The sequence below is a fragment of the Thamnophis sirtalis genome, unplaced genomic scaffold, assembly GCF_051295495.1.
Source record: "Thamnophis sirtalis isolate CommonGarterSnake01/CBP01778 unplaced genomic scaffold, rThaSir2_p1.2 scaffold_13, whole genome shotgun sequence".
NCBI lineage: Eukaryota > Metazoa > Chordata > Lepidosauria > Squamata > Natricidae > Thamnophis > Thamnophis sirtalis.
The window spans coordinates 9,401,152-9,428,153 of NW_028261393.1; the positions used below are offsets into that span (position 1 = coordinate 9,401,152).

A 27,002-nucleotide genomic window follows, 5' to 3' on the forward strand; every position below is an offset into this window, starting at 1 on the left:
AATTGAATCCATGCAAGATTGCATTTTAGATGAGTATATATCACACATTTTAGGCGCTATACAGGTACTGGCGCTTAACACTATGATAGAGGATGCGAAACCCTTTGAATTGCATCTGGCTCCCTATACCTGAAAAGTTTCAAATAGGATGAAGCTAGTCACATAGTCTTTATAATAGTTAAGGTAACTTAAAATACCATACAGGATGTGCGTCGCTTGACAATAGAGAAATCCTCCTCCCACCAAGAGTGAGGGTGGAAGTCATATATAACGCACACATGACTTAATGTAATGTTTGTATTTTTCTGCTCTGAGACTTTAAGGGAACATGGAATCCTGCACACAATTCTGACAAACGATGAGAATTGTATCACCTGCTTCAGGTGGGTGGGTGCCTTCAGGGACTTAGCCTTTTCCATAGGGAAGAGGACATGTGTAGCTCAAGGTTGGATTGTGAGGTTCTTGACCTTGAGGGGTCGTTGGTGTTCTCTGAACTTGCTTGTTTTCTTACAGACATTTCATTACCTTAACTAGATAACATCATCAGTTCTAGTAAGGAGAGGGGTTTGCTGTCAGTTTATACTCTGGTGACTTGCCTCTCTGTGTGGCTAGGGGTGGTCTTAGAAATTCTTTAGTTGGGCTGTTTACTGATGGCTCTTTGGCAGTTTCTTGATTGGGGCATTGTTTACTTGATTGTTGGTCTGAAATTAACCTTAGAGTTAATCTATGTTGATTTGGGTGCTGACTATTGGTGGAGTGATGTTGGAATCTTTTTGTTCTTTTTGGGCTGGTTGCAGGGATGGGTTCCTGCCAGTTCTAACCTCTTCTATAGAAGTTCCACAAATCTACAGTGTCATTTAGAACCGGTTCCAGCTCCCTCCCCCCTCCCCGCCTGTCCGCATATCATCAAGATGAAGAGCAAGAGGAGAAATTCTGGGAGTTGAAATCCACAAGTCTTAAAGCTGTCAAGTTTGAACACCCCTGGGGGTTTTATCTAAAGGGTTAGGGATGCAAGGGTCTTGTAACTTGACAGCTTTAAGACTTGCGTGCTTCAGTGCCAGAGTTCCTGAGTCAACATGACTGGAGGAGGAATTCTGGGAGTTGAAGTCCACAAGTCTTAAAGCTGTCAAGTTTGAACACCCCTGGGCTTTTTTTCTAAAGGGTTAGGGATGCAAGGGTCTTGTAACTTGACAGCTTTCAGATATGCGTGCTTCAAATGCCAGAGTTTCTGAGCCAACATTTTGGTTGCTAAGCGTTGTTAAGTGAGTTTCACCACATTTTACAAGTTGCCCACGCCCACCCAGTCACATGAATGACACGCCACTCCCACAAAAGCAGGCCACACCTACAGAAGAGGTTCTAAAAAAATTTGAAACCCACCACTGGCTAGTTGGTTGTCTCTTTTGCATAGTCTATAGATGTTGTTAATCTCTGTGTGTCTATTGATGGCTACCAAAGAGCAACCCAACCAACAGTCCAACTAAAGAGTCTAAAACCACCCTCATCCATACAGAGAGGCAAGTCACCAGAATATAAACTGATAGCAAACAGTGTTTCTTAATAGCACTGGTGATGTTACCTAGTTAGGGTAATGAAACATCTGGAAGAAAACAAGGAAGCTCAGGGAGCACCAAGGACCCCTTGTTTCAACCCTGACCTACAAATATTCTCCTTTATTGGTTCTTGAGCTTTTTTGGAACTTCTTCTCTTCTTATAGATGTTTCAACAACCTCCAACCCTATTATTCTATCTTCTATTTTTCTAAGATAGCTCACCCAGACCCCAACATACAATTTTCTCAACAAGGACATCAAAATTGTTTGTCATTGTCTTTTCCAAAATGTGCATGGCTATTTTTTGGTGATCCTGGGAGGTAATCCAGACAAAATACACAACAAGGAGTACTACTTCTATCTTCTATCAAGTTATATGAACATAATTTTGCAAGACTGAAAGCACTTTTCCACTCCTTTCTTTTTACTCTCTGAAAAACTAGGGAGGGTCCCTTCTGAAATTCTTACAATACCTTCCCTCATTATTTGGCCTGAGACACCTTTTAATGCCAATTATTTAGTCTACAACTCTCCCTTCTGTCTTCCAAGGTCATTTCTACATACCATTGCCATATCATTGATATCTATTTTCAAATTGGGAAATAATAAAGAAGGCAGATGCAGACCAGATATCCTTGGCATAAAAGAGGACATGCATTTTTTTTAAAAAAAAATGCAGTAGATGCCCAGGAATTATTAATAAACATACCCATTTTGTTTATGAGTACAGTTATTTTATTATAGACTTTATTGCAGGAAGTAATCTTATTCATTCTGATTCATCTCGGTTCATTTTTGGGGGATATTCTGAGACTTTTAAATGCTATTTTAACATATGATAGCATCCAGCAATTTAAGCCACCACCCTACCCTGTTCAATTCCTGAAGGGAAACTTACAGATCTGTACCTGAGATGCCTGTTCCAACCTAAGGAAATAAAAAGCAGCATAAAAGGAAGTTGTTCTTCCATAGAAAATTGTCACACACAAAAATACAAATTCGAGATGCTAATGTTCAATTGCACTTGAAAAATATGCCAAAATATGCCAATTGTTGTGGAAAGATGGCAAGAATGGTGGTCCTATTCATTAACAAGAGAAGAGAACTTTCTCAGAAAAGCTAATATAAATAAGATACGAAGAAATGTCTGAGAATCTACAAAATGGGCAAAGCAGAAGGATATACAGCCTCTGGCAGTGATGGCAAACCTTTTAGGCACCTAAAGCCCAAAATGCGCACACGCATGCACAAACTAAACATGAGCATGGGTGCACATGCGAACATGACCATGCATGGATATGCGCAGACCCAAAGACCAGCTGGCCAGTGGAAGTCTCGGCATCCCAACACCGGCAGCGCAGCAAGAAGTAAGATCTTTTTCTTTTGTGAGCTTCTGTTTCATCGTTTGCAGGGAAACAGAAGCTCATGAAAGAAATGCCACAGAGATCTGACCTGGGGCAATGGCACGCATGCCAGCAGAGAATGCTCTGCGTACCACCTGTGGCATGTGTGCCATGGGTTCGCCATCAGGGGGCTTTGCCAATTGATGAGCTACTTATCCTGAATCTTGGAACTTCTGTTACCTGGTATGATACTAAAAACACTGCAACCCAAAAGCCTAATTAGGAGAATTCCAACAATGCACCCTGCACCCTGAGCTTCGTGTATCTGTTACCCTCAGCAAAGGCCAATTTGTTAGAAGATTTTGGGTATGCAATTATTTTCTGGGTTAAAACATAAAAGGCAATATTAACTATCAGAATATTAATTTTCTAATAGGGACAGGTGCCTGGATCACCATAACCTTGGTTCTCTAATTCTGCCTTAAACTGTTTCCTATGGGGACAATGTCTAATGTTGGCTCCTATTCAGAAGAATTTATTCCGAAAGGTGAGGACATCCATTTGTGCTTTGTTTCATGTGCCAAAACCGTGGTTTTGATCCATCAATATTTCCAAAAGGCTTTGTATAAGCATGACAATCTTTCCATCAGATGTTTTTTTATATATAGTTCTTTAACAGAGGTTAGGTCACTTTTGTAACCAAGAAGATAATCCCTTCTGAAACACTTCCAAGAATAGCAAAAGTCCTTTTGAGTGTGGTGGCCTTAATTGATTGGGTTGATAAAATGTTAAGAGGGAACACAAAAGGGTGCCTAATACAGATCACACCATCAAGATAAAGATGAGCGGGCTTAAGATAAGGAGCCCCATGATGTGTTTATAGTTCCTATCATCTTTGCCCACAGAGTACATACAGTTCTCAGGATGGCATTAAACCAGAATTTGAAAAAGAAACAAAAGTTGCACTGGGTAAACAGAAGGAAAAGGGTTCACCGACAAATGCACGCTAGACAAAAGCGTGCCAACGAAACCGCGGCAAGAAAACTGCAAGGTCAAAATCGCATCGACAACAACGTGCCGACAAAAGCGTGCCTTCAACAAACAACTAATAACAACCTAATAACCCTAACCCTAAACCTAACCCTAAACCTAACCCTTACCCTAAACCTAACCCTAAACCTAACCCCAAACCTAACCCCAAACCCAACCCTAAACCTAACCCTAAACCTAACCCTAATCCTAACCCCAAAACCTACCCTAACCCTAACCTTTACCTTAACTTAAATCTCGCTTTTGTGGGTGCGGTTTTGTTGGCGCATTGTTGTGGGCGCGTTTATGACATTGCGGTTTTCTCACCGCAGTTTTGTCGGCGCGCTTTTGTCATGCGCACATTTGTCGGGTCACAAAGGAAAAGAACACGTCTCAATCTTGCTGCATCTCTTTACAATTTATTACTTTAGAACTTATACGATGTATTCATTGATCCCGACCTGATTTCACTTGTGGAATCTCTGACACCAGAAAATCCAAACTCATCAAGGCCCAAAAGTGCCCACAACTTTGCCCTGAGCTTCATTTATTTGTTACCATTAGCCAAACCTAGTTGAGATACTCATTTATCTTTGCTGGATTGGAAGAAAAGACAATATTAATTCTTAGAATGTTAATTTCCTAATATGGACGTGTGCCTGGATCACAACACACCTATTTCTCTCATTCTGCCTTATACCATTCCCTATGGGGACTAAGGCTAATCTAGACTCCCCTTGGATATTTCTTCCAAAAGGTGAGGACTTTCAGAACTCCCTATTTGTTCTTTGTTTTTTTTTGTGTCAAATCCCTGTTTTTATTCATCAATCTTTTCTAAATGGATTTATGTAAACATGCTATTTCAATCAAATGCCTTTTTGTTACTTTATCAGAGGTTAGCTGACTTTTGCAAAAAAAAAAGAAGAAGAAGAAGATAATCCCTTCTGGAACACTTCCAAGAGTAGTGAAAGTCCTTTTGATGGAAATCAGTGTGGTGGCCTTAATTGGTTTGATAAATGGTAAGGAAGCAACACAAAAGAGTTTCCAATACTGACAGCAACATCAAGATAAAAGGTGAGTGACCTCAGGAGGCCCATGATATGATTATTGCTGCTATAATCTTAGGCAACAATGCACATACATTTCCCAAAATGGCACTAAACCAGTGGTGGGATTCAAATAATTTAACAACCGGTTCTCTGCCCTGATGACCCGCTGAGTAGGCAGGGATCAGTAGTCATGTGACTGGGTGGGTGTGGCCAACTCAACGTCACTCAGGTCGATGGGCGCTTCACCTTAGCTGTTACAATGTAACAAGGGTTAACGGGAGAGGCAGTTTCTGTAAGCAGGGCAATAAAGATGAGGCTAGAAACAACACCAGAATGTTTCCTTCCTGCCTTCCTTACAGGATTAGCCCTGCAAAGTGGGAAAAAACAAAATAAGATTTAACAACCGGTTCTCCAAGGTGCTTAGAAAGTTAAGAACCGGTTCTCCCGAATAGGTGAGAACCTGCTGAATCCCACCACTGCACTAAACTATGAGAAAGTAACAAACGTTGTTCATAGGTATGGCAACAAACAGGATAATTGGAAGGAAAACAACAAATTTCAGGTCTTGTTGCGCCTCTTTAAAACGTATTACTTTGGAACTAACAAGATGTAGCCATGGCACTCAACCTACTTTCTCTTGTGGCATCTGTTTCTGACACCCACCAAGTGCCAATTCCAAATCCATTAAGGACTAAAGCATCTACATCATTATTAGCACCATCCTCACCCTCCCACTCCCCAGTTTCCACACTACACTTTAATTCATATAAGAGCAGTGTACAAATTTTGGATGTCTAGAATCTTTCTGGATTATTGAAAGTAGTAGTAATAGCAGTAGTGACCTGAACCAGCATGATGGTGAGGTGGACCATATATAATGGCCTTTAAAAGTCTTTTATTCCACAACTTCCTCCTTTGACAATAAGGCTAAGTTTGGACTCACTGAAGCATACCAAGTTAAGTACTGTATAAACTACTTATAAAACAAGTATCGCCAAAAGAACTTCAGTTTTTGGAAAACCAAAGAGTGGAAGAGAGATGTTCCATCCATTGCTTTCTTGTTTTTTGTTGTTGTTATTGTTCTTGTTTTTTTGTGGTGACATTTGTCTATCTTTTGCTAAGAGGGGATCCAATTAGAGTGTTGGTCTTTTAATTATCAATTACTAATTCAAGGTATTTCAGAATATTTCTCAGGCAGTTGTCTGAGAAAATGTTGAGACTGACTTTTTTCTCAAAATTTCTCAGTCTTCACAGAATTTCTTCTGAATGTTTTGTCTTTGTTTAGAGTGGAGGGTGCTATTTTTTTTACCATTTGCATGACTTGAAATACAAAAACATTTACTGTAATTATTAAGGGCTACCAGGATCTGGCTACAGATCTCCAGAGAATCAAAAGATGTTAAGAAATGAAAAAATCTATTCATCTTCATCTACTGAATATCTACATTTTTGAAGCCCAGATATAGAAACTGTGTTATTATCTATTGTGATAAGTAAACCAACATGTGAAAAACAGTTACCCAACATCAGCTGATCTTAGGAAACTGCCTGGAGAGTTTTCCTGCTCTTCATAAAATTGACAAAATGCTTTCAAACCTCGAAATAATAATGTAGGAGTGCAATCGGATGGAGAATGGTGAAACCTCTACTTGTATATGGTTTGAGAAACAACCAAAATTGCTTATGTTTTAATATTTTCATCTCTGCATTTTATTTCCATCTCTTTTTTTTGTTTACTCCCCTTTTAAAAAAAATTCCACTCATCATGTTTTCAGTTGATTATTCTTTTTGCGAGGAGTACTTCAAATATTTGAGGATTTATTTGGGGGGAGCTGCTTTGTTTTGTGGGGGTGTTTTGATTTTTTACACCATTGAGAAAAAAACCTAAATGACCTGCTTAAAAATTTAACCCCAATAAATATGAGACATATTATTTATGTTAAATTTTTATGCTCATTCTTTCCCTCCCCCTCCCATTTAAAGTATTTATTTAGGCTTCTTAAATTTTTCACAGCACATAATTATAACAATATGGTACAAATAATCGGGGGGGGGATCATAAATGCAGTGTAATGTCTGCCTTAGGGCATTAGATTAATTAATGATGGACTCAGAATTTAGATCCTTATAAAATACCCCATTGAATTGCCTTGAATTAGGACTCTATACCATTCTTCCCTCTCTTAATCTAAATTTCTGCACAGAGTTGTTATAAATATAACAACATTTCTGACTGCAAGGCCATAGTAAAGATTAAATTAAGTGTACAATTACAGGTGAGCACCCTACATGCTGGAGAAAAGGGGTGGAGTATGATAAAACAGATCAATAAATGCAACTCTCATAAAGCCAGTCTATCATTTCAGTGGGGAAGTTAGGATGCTTAACAGAACTGAGCCGAACTGTGCAATACAAGGGATGTCCTTCCTGATAAACATTTGTAGGCTTCCTCTTCAGTGTTTTTCCACCTTAATTTCAAGAGATCTAATAACTCTTTAATTTCATGGGGCAGAAATACTACAGAAGTCTCTAGGAAGGATCTAACCTCTCAGTCTATGATAAAGGATTTGGATTTTTTTTTCAGTGTTTTTAAGGGGGACGGGGGTTGTGATGGGTTCTTTTAAGTATACCTAAGTCAGAAGTCCCCAAAACACAATAATACATGTCCTGAGGCAACACCCATCCACATTCATAGACTAATATTACTGTTCAGCCCTACTCTCCGCTCTTCCCCACTGCTACTACTGCTCCTCCAACTACTACTCCTTGCAAGTCCTACTACTGGAGAAAAATACCTCTTTCCATCTGCTTCAAACTGCTTTGTTTCCATACACAACATAACACACTTCTTCCCTCTCACCCAGAACAATAGCTTCCCCCTTAGCTGTCTCTCAGTATAGCTTTTACAGCCAGGGCTGCCTGCTGGCTGGAGAGAGGGCTTAAAGAGGCAGGCCAACAGCAGCATGTACAGCATATATTTTACCATTAAGCTATGCCCTGTGTGTATTTCTGTGTTTCTGTGTGTTTGTGTGTGTATGTTTGTGTGTCTCTCTCTCTGTCTGTCTGTCTGTAGATAAGGTATCAGCAGAATATGTGTTTTTAAGCTGCTGCCCTTACAATGTTGTCAAGAAGGTTGGGCAGACCACTTTGAAGGTTAATTAAATTGTTGGACTGGCAATGCCACCATTTTTTTCCTGCAATAATCCTAACTATGTAATAAATTTTATTTCAGATGAGGTAATGTATATCATATCAACGGTCTCTTACTCATGCACTATGAAGATCACTTTGTCTACTCCAGGGTTTCTCAACCCTAATAGCTTTTAGATGTGCAACATGCCTGAGATTTGCCACAGCTGAAAAACACTGGTCTACAGCTTTTATAGGTAACAAAAGTGGAATCCAACCCACACCAGCATAGAAATGGCAGACTTTTCACCTAGTTGTATTCTAGGGCAATATTTAGGACCACAATCTGCAACAATATCAGCATCAAAACTGGTCTTCAAACATGCAACCCAAACAAGTGATGCTTGTGCAATTGAGATTTATTTGATTTTATTTCACAAAGTTTTTCCCACACCAAGGACAGAAAACTATTCTACTACCGAAAACCATTAAAATCAAGTCATATATTGCATGTACTAGCCACCACTACCAAGCGCTGAGTAGACAGGATCATTGGATGTCCTACAGCACAACAATCTTGTTCCTGTTGTAGAGACGAAGAATGCTGTTGGACCTTTCCAGCATATTCAGAAATTTCCATCAATTCCATTATTCCAGCCTTGGAGTCTCTTTGGTTTCAGGTGGAAATGAAGTGAGAGAAAGGGAAAGAATTACTAAATGAAATGAAAAGATATTTGCTGGGGTGATTATAGGAGGAGAGCTGTGTTGCAGTCAGCAAGATACACAAACAACCTCCCAGAACTGTAATTCAAGTTTGGTCTCCGAGAAAGATTTCCTGGGGTCCTCAGGTGATAGAGGAGAAATGATGTATATTGAAAGACATAAATGAGAAATGATCTATATTGTGTCATGATGTCATGACATGCATGGGATTATAATCCCCATTATTCCTCTCCCCATGGACAGTCATGCAGCCACTTTGGGGGACAGTCATGTCCCAAAAGCTCATGTTGGCTCTTAGAATACTTTCCAATGGAGAAGGAAAGTGGGGAAAGGGGGAGAAATTATGGTTTGGAACCTTAGAAATGATACCTTTCTATCAACCCGCTAAGCATCATACTTTTTTTCTGTAGATAAAGGTAAAGGTAAATGTTTCCCTCGTACATATGTGCTAGTCGTTTCTGACTCTAGGGAATGTGCTCATCTCTGATTAAAAGCCAAAGAGCTAGTACTGTCCGAAGAGGTCTCTGTGGTCATGTATAAATGATAAAGGATTTGGATTTTGACTAAACACCAAAGGTGCACGGAACACTAGGTTGGCCGAAGCTGGGACAAGTAACAGGAGCTCACTCCCTTACATGGCACTAGAAGTTCGAACTGTCAAACTGCCGACCTTTCTGATCGACAAGCTCAGCATCTTAGCCACTGAATCACCATGTCCCATTTTTTCTGTAGATAGGACTTATCTGTTTTCTCGACTTCGGTTTTCTTTGGAAGAAAAAAAAATACATATGTAAGTTCTTTGTTACTCTTCCTTTCTTGTAAATAATAAGCACATTGTCTCACTGTTTGGAGGAAAGTCAGACAAAGGCCAGCTTCACTTGAGTTGCTTGCTCACCTCAGTAATAATTCCAGCAGCTGCATTTTCACCTCATAGTGTCCTTAGCTAACAAACATTCATTTTGGTTATGTTCTCTGTAGCTTCATTTGTTGCCCAAATCTAGTTTTAACATATAGCTCAATACACTGTGTAAATAGATAAGATTCCATATATTGTGGAGGCCATGATGTGGGTAGAATGGATGTGTGCCCAAACACGCATTTCCTGTGTTTGACAATTGCTGCTTAACAAATCTGGCTGGTCAACCTTATTTTTAAAGTCTATTCCGGTTTCTGACAAGATTATTGGGATGGCTTACATAATATGAGATCACTAGAGAACAAATGGGCAACTGATGGCATTCCAGATCATCAACCTCAAAGAATATGGTCAGTATTCAGGAGAGTGAGAGATCTAAGACACTTTGGAAATGTTTATTACACAATTGTATCACAGCGGACAGTTGTTTCGCCAGATTTGGCATTGGTTACTAGTCGGGCCCCACCCAGGGGCCTAGGACGTCGTAACATATTTTCATAATATGCGTGCAGATCCAAACAGGACGTCGTAACATATTTTCATAATATGCGTGCAGATCCAAACAGTGCGGCTTTTTGCATTTGACTGATGGTGATTTTGTCAATTTTTAACTGTTTTAAATGTAATTCCAGTGCTTTTGGAATAGCACCCACTGTGCCAATTACCACTGGAATTACCACTGCTGGTTTGTGCCATAGTCGTTGAATTTCAATTTTTAAGTCCTGGTATTTTGCGATTTTTTCATGTTCCTTCTCAGCGACCCTGCTATCACCTGGTATTGTGATGTCTATGATTGTGACCTTATTTTTCTCAACCAGTGTTATGTCTGGTGTATTATGCGCCAGTATTTTGTCCGTTTGTATATGGAAATCCCACAAGATCTTGACCATCTGATTTTTGGTGATTTTTTCAGGCTGATGTTCCCACCAGTTTGTTGCTATTTTAATATTATAATTTTTGCACAAATTCCAATGGATCATTTGTGCTACTGAATTGTGCTGCAATTTATAATCAGTCTGCGCGATTTTTTTACAGCAGCTGAGTATGTGATCAACAGTTTCAGCTTCTTTGCAAAGTCTGTATTTGGCATCATCAGAGGATTTTTCGACTGGAATTACCACTGCTGGTTTGTGCCATAATCGTTGAATTTCGATTTTTAAGTCCTGGTATTTCACGATTTTTTCATATTCCTTCTCATCGACCCTGCTATCACCTGGTATTGCGATGTCTATGATTGTAACCTTGTTTTTCTCAACCAGTTTGATGCCTGGTGTATTATGCACCAGTATTATTATTATTGTACAATTGTATCACAGCGGCCAGTTGTTTTGCCGGATTTGGCATTGATTACTAGTCAGGCCCCACCCAGGGGCCTAGGACATCGTAATGTATTTTCGTAATATGCGTGCAGATCCAAGCAGTGCGGCTTTTGGCATTTGATTGATCATGATTTTGTCAATTTTTAACTGTTTTAAATGTAATTCCAGTGCTTTTGGAATTGCACCCAGTGTGCCAATCATTATCATTACTACTACTACTACTACTACTACTACTACTACTACTACTACTACTACTACTACTACTACCACCACTACTACTACTACTATAGGGGACCCATTTTGGGAACAAAAGAAAGCCCAGGTTGGGGAACAATCATTCTAAAGAAGGCCTATATATGTGGTTGCTACCAACTTTGTGGTAATGTATGAATGAATGAATGAGTTTATAATTTATAGCAGTACAAGATACATTGGGAAGAAACTTATGCTTAAATCACATATTCAAATGCATTTTTTTAGTCCTGCTCAGACATTCAGAGCCCAAGAGAATTTAATATCAAAGCACTTCTGGTTAGTCCTGTCTCTTGCTTTTCACCCCAAATCCAGGATGTCCAGAGAACACTTTGGATCAATGCAGGAGAAAAAAACCTTCCTTCCTTCCTTCCTTCCTTCCTTCCTTCCTTCCTTCCTTCCTTCCTTCCTTCCTTCCCTGCTTGTTTGCTTCCTTGTTTGCTTGTTTTGTTCTCTACTTCTTTACATATCCAGTTCCAGCAACTGTTCTTTAAATGTTTTAGCCTCCAGTCCCCTAATCGTCTTCTCTGCACTCTTTCTAGAGTCTCAACATATGTTTTACATCATAGTGACCAAAACTGGATGCCGTATTCCAAGTGTGGCCTCTACATGATCCAAGATGTCTTTTGCATGATTTTTAATGCAGTTGCTCACTCCCTGGAGGGAATATTCATTTCAAATAGGCAGCTAGATCTATTTTTACAAGGTCAATTATTGGAAAGGAAGGTAAAAATGGGCCAGATGCTTTGGCCCTGATTCTTCTGGTTATTTTCTGGCAATTTTAACATCTTTTTGAAGAAGAAAAAAAGAAGGATAAAAGGGGTACCTGTTGAGGCAGGAAAAGAATATGAAGAGAGGAATGGCAGAAAATAGATAAAAGAAACAAAAAGGAAAGATTCAACTCTTTTATGATAACAATCATGATTTCTCCAACCATGCCATCATCGCCATCCTTGTCTATATATATATATATGTGTATGTATGTATGTGTGTGTGTGTGTGTATGTATATATATATATATATATATATATATATATATATATATATATATATATATATATGTGTGTGTGTGTGTGTGTGTGTGTGTGTGTGTGTGTGTGTGTGTGTGTATTATATGTGTGTGTGTGTGTGTTATACTTGTGCTGATAAATAAATAAAGGGAGACTAGTATAGATCTATTTCAAGCTATCTTTAGCTCTCATCAGCTAGCCATACCTTTACAGGGATTAGAACCTGTGCTGTACTGCATCTTAGGCAGATGTGTTAACCATTAAGCCACAGGGTTCTTCTCCTTATCAGCTGAGCCAGGGAAAATAGGTATACATTTAAAGTCACAACCCCTGGTATGCCCAAATATGGGAGGAAATTCACTACTTCCATTCTCTGTCCATCGGCTCGTCACAAGAGACCATCCAGACAGAAACCCAATATTTTTACTGTTGCCTTTGTTACATTTGTGTTGTATTTCTGCTGATAAATAAATTTATTTATTTATTTATTTAAATAAATAAATAAATTTATTTATTTATCAGCACAAATACAACACACACACACACACACACACACACACACACACACATCCTTCATTCATTATCCAGGATGAAAAAAAAAGCCCTGTGTTCTATAACTCAATACAAAATGAAAGAAGCCAAAAAGATGCACATCTTTTAAACTGTTATTGGAAATGAAAGTAAAAACTGGCCAAACTTTTGGCCCTGCCTGCTCTGTTTATGCTCAGAGATTTTTTTTTATTATTATTATTATTATTATTATTATTATTATTATTATTATTATTATTATTATTATTATTATTATTATTATTTTGTGAAAGAGGAAGAAGGATGAAAGGGATACTTTTTCAGGTGGAATGAAAATATGAAGAAAGGAAAGGCAGGAAATAAATAAAAGCTACTTACCCTTCTTCCACCCATTTTAGCACCAGGAACATGCTAAAAGGGAAACAAAAAGAAACTCTTCTATCTATTCTGATATGTTTACAACCATACCATCTTCAGCCCTACCATCAGGTTTGGTCTCTCATTTATAAATGTAATCATTATTAAATGATTCTTTAAATCCAGAAAGAATGAAAAAGGCCAAAAGAAGATTGATGTATTAAGCCACGAGGCAGCTGTGAAAGACAAGGCAGCGCACCCCTCGTGTCGTGTTCAAACAGCAAACGGAACAGGAGAGGAGTCCCATACGGGGCTTTTTAAACAGCCAAACTCCCCTCCTGTTAATTCTTCTGTTTGAACAAGCCACATGGGGTGCGCTCCCTTGCTTCGACAGCCGCCTCGTTTCCAATTGGGGGAAGGAAGAGAAAAAACCCCATCTTTTCTGTCCTTCTCCATGGATCCCCCCCAATTGGAAACGAGGGGGCTGTGAAAGACAAGGGCTTGCACCCTGCATGGCTGTTCAGGCAGCAAAAGAAGGAATAGTTGAGGAGTTCCACACGAGGCTTTTTAAACAGCCAACTTTCCCCTCCTGCTCCTCAGGCAGGCCGGATCGGGAGCTCACACCAGGCTGTTGCTCCTCCTGCCGCCGCTGCTGCCGGGTGTGACTCTTGTGAGGGGAAAAGAAAATAATAATAAAAGGCTCCCGTCATGGAGAGACCCACTTTGCTCCCCCGCCCGGCAGATCTTTTTCCCCCTTAGCTCGGCTCTTCTTCACCCACCAAAGTGCTACCCCCACTCGGCTGTCCTTGCTGTCGCCTCTCCCCCTCTGCGTGCCCAGCCGACGGCCTGAGGGGGAGCGAGTGATGGCGGCACAGGGTATCTGGGGACAGCTACTGCTTCTGGGCTCGCTATGCATAGTGGGCAGCGCCCCGACTCCCCCACAACCACTGCCGCGCTGCCTCAGCAGCAGCACCTCCTGCCCACAGAACTGAGGCGGTTCTCCCGCCTTTTCTACGCCCCACAGCTCACCTCCTTGGGTGGGACCAGGGCGCGCGCAGGGTGAGTGGAGTTGGCGACCAACATTAAAGTGAATGGGGCTGTTTGTGACTAAATGGGACAGAGGACATCAAAGGAATGCAAGGGAACATGGAGGTAATCTAGTCCAACCCTTTCCCAAGGCAGGAGTCCTTCCTTTTCTTTGAGAGCTGTCAGTGACAGACCTGAGGGAAATGGTGTGTGTATGAATGAGAGAGAGAAAGAAAGAATGAGAAAGAGAAAGTAAGTTAGAGAGAGACAAGAAGGAAGGAAGGAAGGAAGGAAGGAAGGAAGGAAGGAAGGAAGGAAGGAAGGAAGGAAGGAAGGAAGGAAGGAAGGAAAAGAAAGAAAATAAGTGGGGGAGAGAGACACAAGAAGGAAGGGAGGGAGAGAGAGGAAAGAGGGAGAGAAATTATGATCACAATTGAGCCCAAAATTTTAGTTTAAAATTTTTGTGAGTCTACTCCCTTTCAAATAGCCAACAAAATATTTCTGGTTTTAATTCCATATCATGCTTTACCATTGCTTCTAACCACTAACCTCTGAATAGCTACTTGGACCTACCTAAGTACTGAACCTAATTCATATATTTCTGTTTTTTTGGAACTGAGAACTAAATTTCAGAAAAAGGTAAGCTGTCTTGCTCTGGGAATCTACCCATGACATTCATTCTTGAACTAAGTTCTTGGATGAAAGACTATATCTTTCCTGTTCGTTTATATCTTTCCTGTTTCTCATCCTTCCTGAAAAGACTGTACATTGTTGGTTGAAAGCAGAGGTCCTTTCTGTTACCTGCAGTCCTCAGCTTACAACCACAATTGAGTCCAATATTGTTTTCTTTCTTTTGCACTTAGTATTATTTATTTTTGTATTTATTTTAATCTTATTGTAGTTCATCCATTGGGGCAAAGAATTCAGTGACGTTGTCTTGGCCACTCCCACCCAGTCACATGACTGCTAAGCCACTCCCACCCCGGTCACATGGCTGGCAAACCGCTTCCACAAAGCAGGCCACACCCACAGAGTAGGTTCCAAAAAGTTTTGAAACCCACCACTGCATCCACCCTGAACACGCACCCCCAGCTCCCCTGATGCAGCCCTCAATGAGACTTGAGTTTTGACACCCCTGTATTAAGGGGTTCCACCCCATCACTTGTCTCCCACAAAACCAGTCCCTATACCAAAAAGTTTGGAAATACTGCTTTGTGGGATTCAGAAGAGGCCTTCCTTACACTTGACACAAAATGAACTTGGTTTGTTTTAGAGACCACTTTTATCTGAATACATATGCATTTGTTTAGCTACAGGGTTTAGCTTGCAATGAGAACTAAGTATCAAATAATGACTTCCTTTGCACATCATACCTTGGGCATCTTTTTAATGCAGTGTTTCTCAACCTTGGCCACTTGAAGATGTCTGGACTTCAACTCCCAGAATTCCCCAGCCAGCGAATGCTGGCTGGGGAATTCTGGGAGTTGAAGTCCGGACATCTTCAAGTGACCAAGGTTGAGAAACACTGTTCTAATGGAAAGCTCCTTTACAATTTATCTTCACTAGACACCCTCCCTTATGCTGCCTTAAGATGTAAGACATAGTTTCATATACAAATTTGTCTCTCCATCAAGGTCTCCTCTACCTGATTTCCCAGGCAGCTGCTCAATTCCAGATAAAGAAATGTAATATTCTCCCAACTTGGTTGCAGATCAATTTTTAAGAAGTCAGTCATTGCAAATGAGGATAAAAATCGGCTAAATGTTTTGGCTAAATCTGCTGTGATTATGTTCTAGGGACTCCAGAGTTGCTTTGGAAAAGGAAGAAGAAAGATTAATGGGGTATTAATCAGGTATTGAAAGGATTTGAAGAAAGAAATGGGAAAAAATAAATAAAAGCTACTTACCCCATATCCAGTTTGAAGATCACTAGGCATATACTAAAAGAGAAAGAAAATGTAACCATTCTTGTGTAGTTGTTTTTGTTATTTTTTGTTTTTGGTGAAGGAGGAAGAAGGATGAAAGGGATACTTTTTCAGGCAAAAGAAAAATATGAGGAAAGGCATGAGAGAAAATAAATAAAAGCTACTTACCGCATATGAATTTTGAAGATTACTAGGCACATTCTAAAAGAGAAAGAAAATGTAACCATTCTACTGTGATATGGTAATTTCATCTCAAATTCTAAAAAATTTGATAGAGGAAAATATCCAGACAGAATTCATTCTAGATTTTTCATTACTATTCCTTTGTTTTCTATGGTTGTTTTTTTAAATGTTCCTAACAATATCGAAATTCCTACAAAATGACTCCTGCAATATTGGGAAACGCTTTTGGGGAATGAGTTTCAGAAGGATAGCTATGGTTATATGCAAGAGGAATAAGAGAGAGGGCTTTGGGGAAATGAGAGATGTTAAAGGCATACGGAGTTATTGAGAACAGTTCTGCTGTTCTGCACCAGCTAAGTTCTGCAAAAAGGAAAATAATAATAACCCTGGATGATGGGTCTCTTTTGTGTAGTTGTTTTTGTTATTTTTTGTTTTTGGTGAAGGAGGAAGAAAGGGATACTTTTTCAGGTAGAAGAAAAATATGAGGAAAGGCATGAGAGAAAATAAATAAAAGCTACTTACCCGATTTTCATTTGGAAGTTTACTAGGTACATTCTAAAAGAGAAATAAAATGTAACCATTCTACTGTGATATGGCAATTTCATCTCAAATTCCAAAAATTTTGATAAGAGGAAAATATCCCGACAGATTTCATTCTAGATTACCATCCTGGATTTTGGGTGTCTTTTGTGTAGTTATTTTTTTGTTTTTAGTGAAGGAAGAAGAAGGATGAAAGGGATACTTTTTCAGGCAGAAGAAAAATATGAGGAAAGGCATGAGAGAAAATAAATAAAAGCTACTTACCCCATTTTCATTTTGAAGATTACTAGGTACATTCTAAAAGAGAAAGAAAATGTAACCATTCTACTGTGATATGGCAATTTCATCTCAAATTCCAAAAATTTTGATAGAGGAAAATATCCCGACAGATTTCATTCTAGATTACCATTTTGGATTTTGGGTGTCTTTTGTGTAGTTATTTTTTTGTTTTTGGTGAACGAGGAAGAAGGATGAAAGGGATACTTTTTCAGGTGGAATGAAAATATGAAGAAAGGAATGGCAGGAAATAAATAAAAGCTTCTTACCCTTCTTCCACCCATTCTAGCACCAGGAACATACTAAAAGGGAAACAAAAAGAAACTCTTCTATTCTGATATGTTTACAACCATACCATCTTCAGCCGTACCATCACGTTTGGTATCTCATTTATAAATTTAATCATTATTAAATGATTCTTTAAATCCACACAGAATGAAAAAGACCAAAAGAATATTGAGGTATTAAGCCAGGCTGTCAAACTCAAGGCCCATGGGCCTGATGCCATTGGTGGGTTCCGACCGGTTTGGATCGGTTCAGCTGAACCGGTACTGGTTTGGCAGCCTGGGTCGCTGGAACTGGCGGTGACTCAGGCCTGTCCCACCCCCAAATCTGTTCCCCGGGAGGTGCCGTGAGTGCTGCCATCTTGTTTTTCAGTTTCGTGCATGCACAGAACAATTTTAATTGCACTGTGCACAAGCACGCGAAGCGCACATACAAGCAAACCAGCAGTAGTGCCTGCCAGAACCCACCCCTGCTGAATATGGCCCATGGGGGGGGCTTAGATCTGGCCCCCGGGGTCTCCCTGGAAACAGCAGAGGATCGGCTCGCAGTGCCCCTGTCCGTGAAAACAAAGCTTGGTGAGCCTCTCCGAGCTCCCTTTTCGCTGGCAAAGAGCTTCAGGAGGCCATTGCGGCTGAAAACAGAGCCTTGATGAGTGACACCCACCCTGAACATGCACCCCCAGGCCAAATAAATAAACTTACCTCATAAGTAAGTATAAAATATACTTACCGCATATGAATTTTGAAGATTACTAGGCACATTCTAAAAGAGAAAGAAAATGTAACCATTCTACTGTGATATGGTAATTTCATCTCAAATTCTAAAAATTTTGATAGAGGAAAATATCCAGACAGAATTCATTCTAGATTTTTCATTACTATTCCTTTGTTTTCTAGGGTTGTTTTCTTTAAATGTTCCTAACAATATCCAAATTCCTACAAAATGACTCCTGCAATATTGGGAAACGCTTTGGGGAATGAGTTTCAGAAGGATGGCTATGGTTATATGCAAGAGGAATAAGAGAGAGGACTTGGAGGAAATGAGAGATGTTAAAGGCATACGGAGTTATTGAGAATAGTTCTGCACCAGCTAAGTTCTGCAAAAAGGAAAATAATAATAACCCTGGATGATGGGTGTCTTTTGTGTAGTTGTTTTTGTTATTTTTTGTTTTTGGTGAAGGAGGAAGAAGGATGAAAGGGATACTTTTTCAGGCAGAAGAAAAATATGAGGAAAGGCATGAGAGAAAATAAATAAAAGCTACTTACCCCATTTTCATTTTGAAGATTACTAGGTACATTCTAAAAGAGAAAGAAAATGTAACCATTCTACTGTGATATGGCAATTTCATCTCAAATTCCAAAAATTTTGATAGAGGAAAATATCCCGACAGATTTCATTCTAGATTACCATTTTGGATTTTGGGTGTCTTTTGTGTAGTTATTTTTTTGTTTTTGGTGAACGAGGAAGAAGGATGAAAGGGATACTTTTTCAGGTGGAATGAAAATATGAAGAAAGGAATGGCAGGAAATAAATAAAAGCTTCTTACCCTTCTTCCACCCATTCTAGCACCAGGAACATACTAAAAGGGAAACAAAAAGAAACTCTTCTATTCTGATATGTTTACAACCATACCATCTTCAGCCGTACCATCACGTTTGGTATCTCATTTATAAATTTAATCATTATTAAATGATTCTTTAAATCCACACAGAATGAAAAAGACCAAAAGAATATTGAGGTATTAAGCCAGGCTGTCAAACTCAAGGCCCATGGGCCTGATGCCATTGGTGGGTTCCGACCGGTTTGGATCGGTTCAGCTGAACCGGTACTGGTTTGGCAGCCTGGGTCGCTGGAACTGGCGGTGACTCAGGCCTGTCCCACCCCCAAATCTGTTCCCCGGGAGGTGCCGTGAGTGCTGCCATCTTGTTTTTCAGTTTCGTGCATGCACAGAACAATTTTAATTGCACTGTGCACAAGCACGCGAAGCGCACATACAAGCAAACCAGCAGTAGTGCCTGCCAGAACCCACCCCTGCTGAATATGGCCCATGGGGGGGGCTTAGATCTGGCCCCCGGGGTCTCCCTGGAAACAGCAGAGGATCGGCTCGCAGTGCCCCTGTCCGTGAAAACAAAGCTTGGTGAGCCTCTCCGAGCTCCCTTTTCGCTGGCAAAGAGCTTCAGGAGGCCATTGCGGCTGAAAACAGAGCCTTGATGAGTGACACCCACCCTGAACATGCACCCCCAGGCCAAATAAATAAACTTACCTCATAAGTAAGTATAAAATATACTTACCGCATATGAATTTTGAAGATTACTAGGCACATTCTAAAAGAGAAAGAAAATGTAACCATTCTACTGTGATATGGCAATTTCATCTCAAATTCCCAAAATTTTGATAGAGGAAAATATCCAGACAGAATTCATTCTAGATTTTTCATTACTATTCCTTTGTTTTCTAGGGTTGTTTTCTTTAAATGTTCCTAACAATATCCAAATTCCTACAAAATGACTCCTGCAATATTGGGAAACGCTTTTGGGGAATGAGTTTCAGAAGGATGCCTATGGTTATATGCAAGAGGAATAAGAGAGAAGACTTGGAGGAAATGAGAGATGTTAAAGGCATACAGAGTTATTGAGAACAGTTCTGTTGTTCTGCACCAGCTAAGTTCTGCAAAAAGGAAAATAATAATAACCCTGGATGATGGGTCTCTTTTGTGTAGTTGTTTTTGTTATTTTTTGTTTTTGGTGAAGGAGGAAGAAAGGGATACTTTTTCAGGCAGAAGAAAAATATGAGGAAAGGAATGAGAAAAAATAAATAAAAGCTACTTACCGCATATGATCCACCTTGAACCTCAGGTGGCACATTCTAAAGGAGAAAGAAAATGTAACCATTCTACTGTGATATGGTAATTTCATCTCAAATTCCAAAAATTTTGATAGAGGAAAATATTCAGACAGAATTCATTCTAGATTTTTCATTACTATTCCTTTGTTTTCTAGGGTTGTTTTCTTTAAATGTTCCTAACAATATCCAAATTCCTACAAAATGACTCCTGCAATATTGGGAAACGCTTTTGGGGAATGAGTTTCAGAAGGATGGCTATGTTATATGCAAGAGGAATAAGAGAGAAGACTTGGAGGAAATGAGAGATGTTAAAGGCATAGGGAGTTATTGAGAATTGTTCTGCACCAGCTAAGTTCTGCAAAAAGGAAAATAATAATAATCCTAGATTTTGGGTGTCTTTTGTGTAGTTATTTTTATTATTTTTTGTTTTTGGTGAAGGAGGAAGAAAGGGATACTTTTTCAGGCAGAAGAAAAATATGAGGAAAGGCATGAGAGAAAATAAATAAAAGCTACTTACCGCATATCCACCTGGAACCTCAGGTGGCATTTTCTAAAAGAGAAAGAAAATGTAACCATTCTACTGTGATATGGTAATTTCATCTCAAATTCCCAAAATTTTGATAGAGGAAAATATCCAGACAGAATTCATTCTAGATTTTTCATTACTATTCCTTTCTTTTCTAGGGTTGTTTTCTTTAAATGTTCCTAACAATATCCAAATTCCTACAAAATGACTCCTGCAATATTGGGAAACGCTTTTGGGGAATGAGTTTCAGAAGGATGGCTATGGTATATGCAAGAGGAATAAGAGAGAGGGCTTTGAGGAAATGAGAGATGTTAAAGGCATACGGAGTTATTGAGAACAGTTCTGCTGTTCTGCACCAGCTAAGTTCTGCAAAAAGGAAAATAATAATAACCCTGGATGATGGGTGTCTTTTGTGTAGTTGTTTTTGTTATTTTTTGTTTTTGGTGAAGGAGGAAGAAAGGGATACTTTTTCAGGCAGAAGAAAAATATGAGGAAAGGCATGAGAGAAAATAAATAAAAGCTACTTACCCCATTTTCATTTTGAAGATTACTAGGTACATTCTAAAAGAGAAAGAAAATGTAACCATTCTACTGTGATATGGCAATTTCATCTCAAGTTCCAAAAATTTTGATAGAGGAAAATATCCCGACAGATTTCATTCTAGATTACCATCCTGGATTTTGGGTGTCTTTTGTGTAGTTATTTTTTTGTTTTTGGTGAACGAGGAAGAAGGATGAAAGGGATACTTTTTCAGGTGGAATGAAAATATGAAGAAAGGAATGGCAGGAAATAAATAAAAGCTTCTTACCCTTCTTCCACCCATTCTAGCACCAGGAACATACTAAAAGGGAAACAAAAAGAAACTCTTCTATTCTGATATGTTTACAACCATACCATCTTCAGCCGTACCACCACGTTTGGTATCTCATTTATAAATTTAATCATTATTAAATGGTTCTTTAAATCCACACAGAATGAAAAAGACCAAAAGAATATTGATGTATTAAGCCAGGCTGTCAAACTCAAGGCCCACGGGCCCGAAGCCATTGGTGGGTTCCTACCGGTTTGGATCGGTTCAGCTGAACCGGTAGTGGTTTGGCAGCCTGGGTCGCTGGAACTGGCAGTGACTCAGGCCTGTCCCGCCCCCAAATCTGTTCCCTGGGAGGTGCCGTGAGCGCTGCCATCTTGTTTCTCAGTTCCGCGCATGCACAGAACAATTTTAATTGCACTGTGCACAAGCGAGCGAAGCGCACACACAAGCAAACCAGCAGTAGTGCCTACCAGAACCCACCCCTGCTGAATATGGCCCAGGGGTGGGGCTTAGATCTGGCCCCCAGGGTCTCCCTAGAAACAGCAGAGGATCGGCTTGCAGTGCCCCTGCCCGTGAAAACAAAGCTTGGTCAGCCTCCCTGAGCTCCCTTTTCATTGGCAAAGAGCTTCAGGCGGCCATTGCGGTTGAAAACAGAGCCTTGATGAGTGACACACACCTTGACCACGCACCCCCAGGCCAAATAAATAAAAGCTACTTACCGCATATGAATTTTGAAGATTACTAGGAACATTCTAAAAGAGAAAGAAAATGTAACCATTCTACTGTGATATGGTAATTTCATCTCAAATTCCCAAAATTTTGATAGAGGAAAATATCCAGACAGAATTCATTCTAGATTTTTCATTACTATTCCTTTGTTTTCTAGGGTTGTTTTTTTTTAAATGTTCCTAACAATATCCAAATTCCTACAAAATGACTCCTGCAATATTGGGAAACGCTTCTGGGGAATGATTTTCAGAAGGATGGCTATGGTTATATGCAAGACGAATAAGAGAGAAGACTTGGAGGAAATGAGAAATGTTAAAGGCATACGGAGTTATTGAGAATAGTTCTGCACCAGCTAAGTTCTGCAAAAAGGAAAATAATAATAATCCTAGATTTTGGGTGTCTTTTGTGTAGTTATTTTTATTATTTTTTGTTTTTGGTGAAGGAGGAAGAAGGATGAAAGGGATACTATTTCAGGCAGAAGAAAAATATGAGGAAAGGAGTGGGAAAAAATAAATAAAAGCTACTTACCACATATGATCCACCTTGAACCTCAGGTGGCACATTCTAAAAGAGAAAGAAAATGTAACCATTCTACTGTGATATGGTAATTTCATCTCAAATTCCAAAATTTTTGATAGAGGAAAATATCCAGACAGAATTCATTCTAGATTTTTCATTACTATTCCTTTCTTTTCTAGGGTTGTTTTCTTTAAATGTTCCTAACAATATCCAAATTCCTACAAAATGACTCCTGCAATATTGGGAAACGCTTTTGGGGAATGAGTTTCAGAAGGATGGCTATGGTTATATGCAAGAGGAATAAGAGAGAGGGCTTTGGGGAAATGAGAGATGTTAAAGGCATACGGAGTTATTGAGAACAGTTCTGCTGTTCTGCACCAGCTAAGTTCTGCAAAAAGGAAAATAATAATAACCCTGGATGATGGGTGTCTTTTGTGTAGTTGTTTTTGTTATTTTTTGTTTTTGGTGAAGGAGCAAGAAGGATGAAAGGGATACTTTTTCAGGCAGAAGAAAAATATGAGGAAAGGCATGAGAGAAAATAAATAAAAGCTACTTACCCCATTTTCATTTTGAAGATTACTAGGTACATTCTAAAAGAGAAAGAAAATGTAACCATTCTACTGTGATATGGCAATTTCATCTCAAATTCCAAAAAATTTGATAGAGGAAAATATCCCAACAGATTTCAATCTAGATTACCATCCTGGATTTTGGGTGTCTTTTGTGTAGTTATTTTTTTGTTTTTGATGAATGAGGAAGAAGGATGAAAGGGATACTTTTTCAGGTGGAATGAAAATATGAAGAAAGGAATGGCAGGAAATAAATAAAAGCTTCTTACCCTTCTTCCACCCATTCTAGCACCAGGAACATACTAAAAGGAAAAAAAAAGAAACTCTTCTATTCTGATATGTTTACAACCATACCATCTTCAGCCGTACCATCACGTTTGGTATCTCATTTATAAATTTAATCATTATTAAATGGTTCTTTAAATCCACACCAGAATGAAAAAGACCAAAAGAATATTGATGTATTAAGCCAGGCTGTCAAACTCAAGGCCCACGGGCCCGATGCCATTGGTGGGTTCCTACCGGTTTGGATCGGTTCAGCTAAACTGGTAGTGGTTTGGCAGCCTGGGTCGCTGGAACTGGCAGTGACTCAGGCCTGTCCCGCCCCCAAATCTGTTCCCCGGGAGGTGCCGTGAGCGCTGCCATCTTGTTTCTCAGTTCCGCGCATGCACGGAACAATTTTAATTGCACTGTGCACAAGCGAGTGAAGCGCACACACAAGCAAACCAGCAGTAGTGCCTGCCAGAACCCACCCCTGCTGAATATGGCCCATGGGGGGGAGGCTTAGATCTGGCCCCCAGGGTCTCCCTGGAAACAGCAGAGGATCGGCTCACAGTGCCCCTGCCCGTGAAAACAAAGCTTGGTGAGCCTCCCCGAGCTCCCTTTTCATTGGCAAAGAGCTTCAGGCGGCCATTGCGGCTGAAAACAGAGCCTTGATGAGTGACCCACACCTTGACCACGCACCCCCAGCCCGCCTGATGCAGCCCTCAATGAAATCGAGTTTTGGCACCCTTGTATTAAGGGGTTCCACCCCATCAATTGTCTCCCACAAAACCTGTCCAGTTGTGGGATTCAGAAAAGGCTTCATCACACTTGACACAAAATGAACTGGGTTTGTTTTAGAGACCACTTTTATCTGAATACATATGCATTTGTTTAGCTACAGGGTTTAGCTTGCAATGAGAACTAAGTATCAAATATTGACTTCCTTTGCACATCATACCTTGGACATCTTTCTAATGGAAAGCTCCTTTACAATTTATCTTCACTACACACCCTCCCTTATGCTGCCTTAAGCTGTAGACATAGTTTCATAGACAGATTTGTCTCTGCATGAAGGTCTCCTCTACCTGATTTCCCAGGCAGCTGCTCAATTCCAGATAAAGAAATGTAATATTCTCCCAACTTGGTTGCAGATCAATTTTTAAGAAGTCAGTCATTGCAAATGAGGATAAAAATTGGCTAGATGTTTTGGCTAAATCTGCTGTAATTATGTTCTAGGGACCCCAGAGTTGCTTTGGGAAAGGAAGAAGAAAAATTAATGGGGTATTAATCAGGTGGTGAAATATTTTGAAGAAAGAAATGGGAAAAAATAAATAAAGGCTACTTACCCCATATCCAGTTTGAAGATCACTAGGCATATACTAAAAGAGAAAGAAAATGTAACCATTCTACTGTGATATGGTAATTTCATCTCAAATTCCAAAAAATTTAATGGAGAAAAATATCCAGACAGAATTCATTCTAGATTTTTCATTACTATTCCTTCGTTTTCTGGGGTTGTTTTCTTTAAATGTTCCTAACAATATTCAAATTCCCACAAAATGACTCCTGCAATTTTGGGAATCGCTTTTGGGGAATGAGTTTCAGAAGGATGGCTATGGTTATATGCAAGAGGAATAAGAGAGAAGACTTTGAGGAAATTAGAGATGTTAAAGGCATACGGAGTGATGATGTCATGACATGCATAGGAAATTCATTCATTGTCCAAATAGACAATAATAAATGTTTTGAGAGATTTTTGAGAGACCTTGGTTTGCGACTTTTTTTTTATCAGCGTCATTAAGCAAAGCTTCCCCCATAAACCTTGCTTGTTTCAGGCTGGCGGGAAAAGTTGCAAGTCGTGATCACATGACTACATGAAATGAGCAGCATGTTGTTGGCCAGATAGCAATGAAAACTAAGTTAACTCTTTTCTTCAATCAAAGTCTCCATCAGTTTCTTTCTTTAAAAGAATAGACCAAACCAATTAAATTTGGAGAGAAGCACTGATGACAAATGAATTTGGTAGCTGTTGAGAAATTGCTCTTTCCCATTCGTCCTGCCAACTATGCTGATCAGAATCCACTGCAGAATAAAAACCATAAGAAGACATCTACCGTCCTTCAGTGCTGCAGCCTTTCTTCTAAGCATTGCCTCAAAGGTTTTGTTGATGTAGCCAAGTAAATATATAAAGTGTTTGGAGGGTATCCAATAAGCCTTGACACAATATGTGAATTAAAAGTCAAATATTGAGGCTTTCTTAGTTGTTTATAGGTAATATAACCACATGCTGCTGTTTATACATCTTGGGTGCCAATGAACCTGTGAATTTTGCTCTATCACTATTTTTATTCATCTCCAACTCTCTTCCCATACTTTCTGTCATTACTAATATCTTTTCCACCAAAGAAATTTTCAGCCTTCTGTATCGGTCCAACTCAGTAGGTCCAACAAGAAGGTATTTCTGGCTCTCATGCTCAGGTGAATGCTGAGAAAGCTAAGGCAAAAAACAGGATGACAACCTGAATTCAGAACCAAGGATGCAGTTAAATTCTCAATAATTAACTGATTTACTCTAAGCCCCCTGCCTGGTTTTTGAAATCCTTTATAAAGAAATGTGCTAATAAAAGCATGAGGACATGCTGAACAACATGCTTATTCATTTCACTTTCACCCCAACTGAAAGGTTATTATAATTCACAAAATGTAGCCTTACCGATTGTGCAGAAACCGTAAAAATCAAAGCGAAAATTAAAAGGAGATGCATCTTCTTGTTGCTCTTCAGTTCTTCTGGTCCTTGATGTTCTTCTAAGTGACCTTACTTAGCTTCACCGCCACATTTTAATATCTCAATCTACAAGCTTCATTGCCCAAATCCAATACCTCTATTGTTACTTTGTTTATAAGGAAATTTTATGCACAATTATTCCATCATCCGTGCTGAAATTGAAGCTAAAAGGCAGAGGTCATAGGACTGGTTTTCGGCGGCCCTAGCCCTGGTTTTCTTCCTCCCCCCCCCCCTCCCCACCACCACAGTGGCTGGTCCAGAGTCTCCGGAAGGCAAGCTGACCAGAGTTTCTGCTGGGAAGTGGCTGACTGGCACTTCCCAACAGAGGCAGCTGGCTGGGAGCCGCCCAAAACTCTGGTCAGCTTGCCTTCCGGAGACTCTGGACCAGCCACCGTGGAAGGTAAGCACCCAAACAAAGAGGCAGGGGGAAGCAGGCCAGGGCTAGGGCCGAGGCTGCTAAAGGAAGGGAAATGGGGGCAACTGGCAAAGAGAGAGTGGGGGTAGATAGGTAG

General features: G+C 39.7%; 1 protein-coding gene across 12 annotated transcripts; it reads right to left on the reverse strand.

Annotated features, from left to right (window-relative positions):
- Positions 1 to 8,504: 8,504 nt before the first annotated feature.
- Positions 8,505 to 26,787, reverse strand: LOC148043022 (uncharacterized). Of its 12 annotated transcripts, none has more exons than XM_087727470.1 (21): positions 26,419 to 26,776; positions 25,052 to 25,084; positions 23,711 to 23,743; positions 23,430 to 23,462; positions 22,882 to 22,917; positions 22,344 to 22,376; positions 21,622 to 21,654; positions 21,341 to 21,373; positions 20,804 to 20,836; positions 20,272 to 20,307; positions 19,734 to 19,766; positions 18,989 to 19,021; positions 18,708 to 18,740; positions 18,172 to 18,204; positions 17,427 to 17,459; positions 17,146 to 17,178; positions 16,864 to 16,896; positions 16,327 to 16,359; positions 16,141 to 16,173; positions 13,230 to 13,262; positions 8,505 to 8,771 (listed from the first exon to the last, which is right to left on the reverse strand). In XM_087727470.1, exons 1-21 carry the CDS (start codon positions 26,467 to 26,469, stop codon positions 8,730 to 8,732), a joined length of 726 nt encoding a protein of 241 aa, XP_087583596.1. In that variant the 5' UTR covers positions 26,470 to 26,776; the 3' UTR covers positions 8,505 to 8,729. The 12 variants fall into 12 exon arrangements, with proteins under 12 accessions (XP_087583596.1, XP_087583601.1, XP_087583602.1 ...); XM_087727471.1 differs by lacking the exon at positions 8,505 to 8,771 and adding an exon at positions 10,269 to 10,955 and having other exon boundaries at positions 26,419 to 26,786; XM_087727475.1 differs by lacking the exon at positions 21,341 to 21,373 and having other exon boundaries at positions 26,419 to 26,777.
- Positions 26,788 to 27,002: the final 215 nt, after the last annotated feature.

Excerpts from the sequence above, each read along its gene's own strand:
- LOC148043022 (XM_087727470.1), bottom strand. The coding sequence starts at position 26,469 with ATGCATCTCCTTTTAATTTTCGCTTTGATTTTTACGGTTTCTGCACAA. Across the intron at positions 23,744-25,051 it reads ATCTTCAAACTGGATATGGG|TATGTTCCTGGTGCTAGAAT; the intron begins GTAAGTAGCCTT and ends TTTTCCTTTTAG. Across the intron at positions 22,918-23,429 it reads ATCTTCAAAATGAAAATGGG|AATGTGCCACCTGAGGTTCA; the intron begins GTAAGTAGCTTT and ends TTTCTCTTTTAG.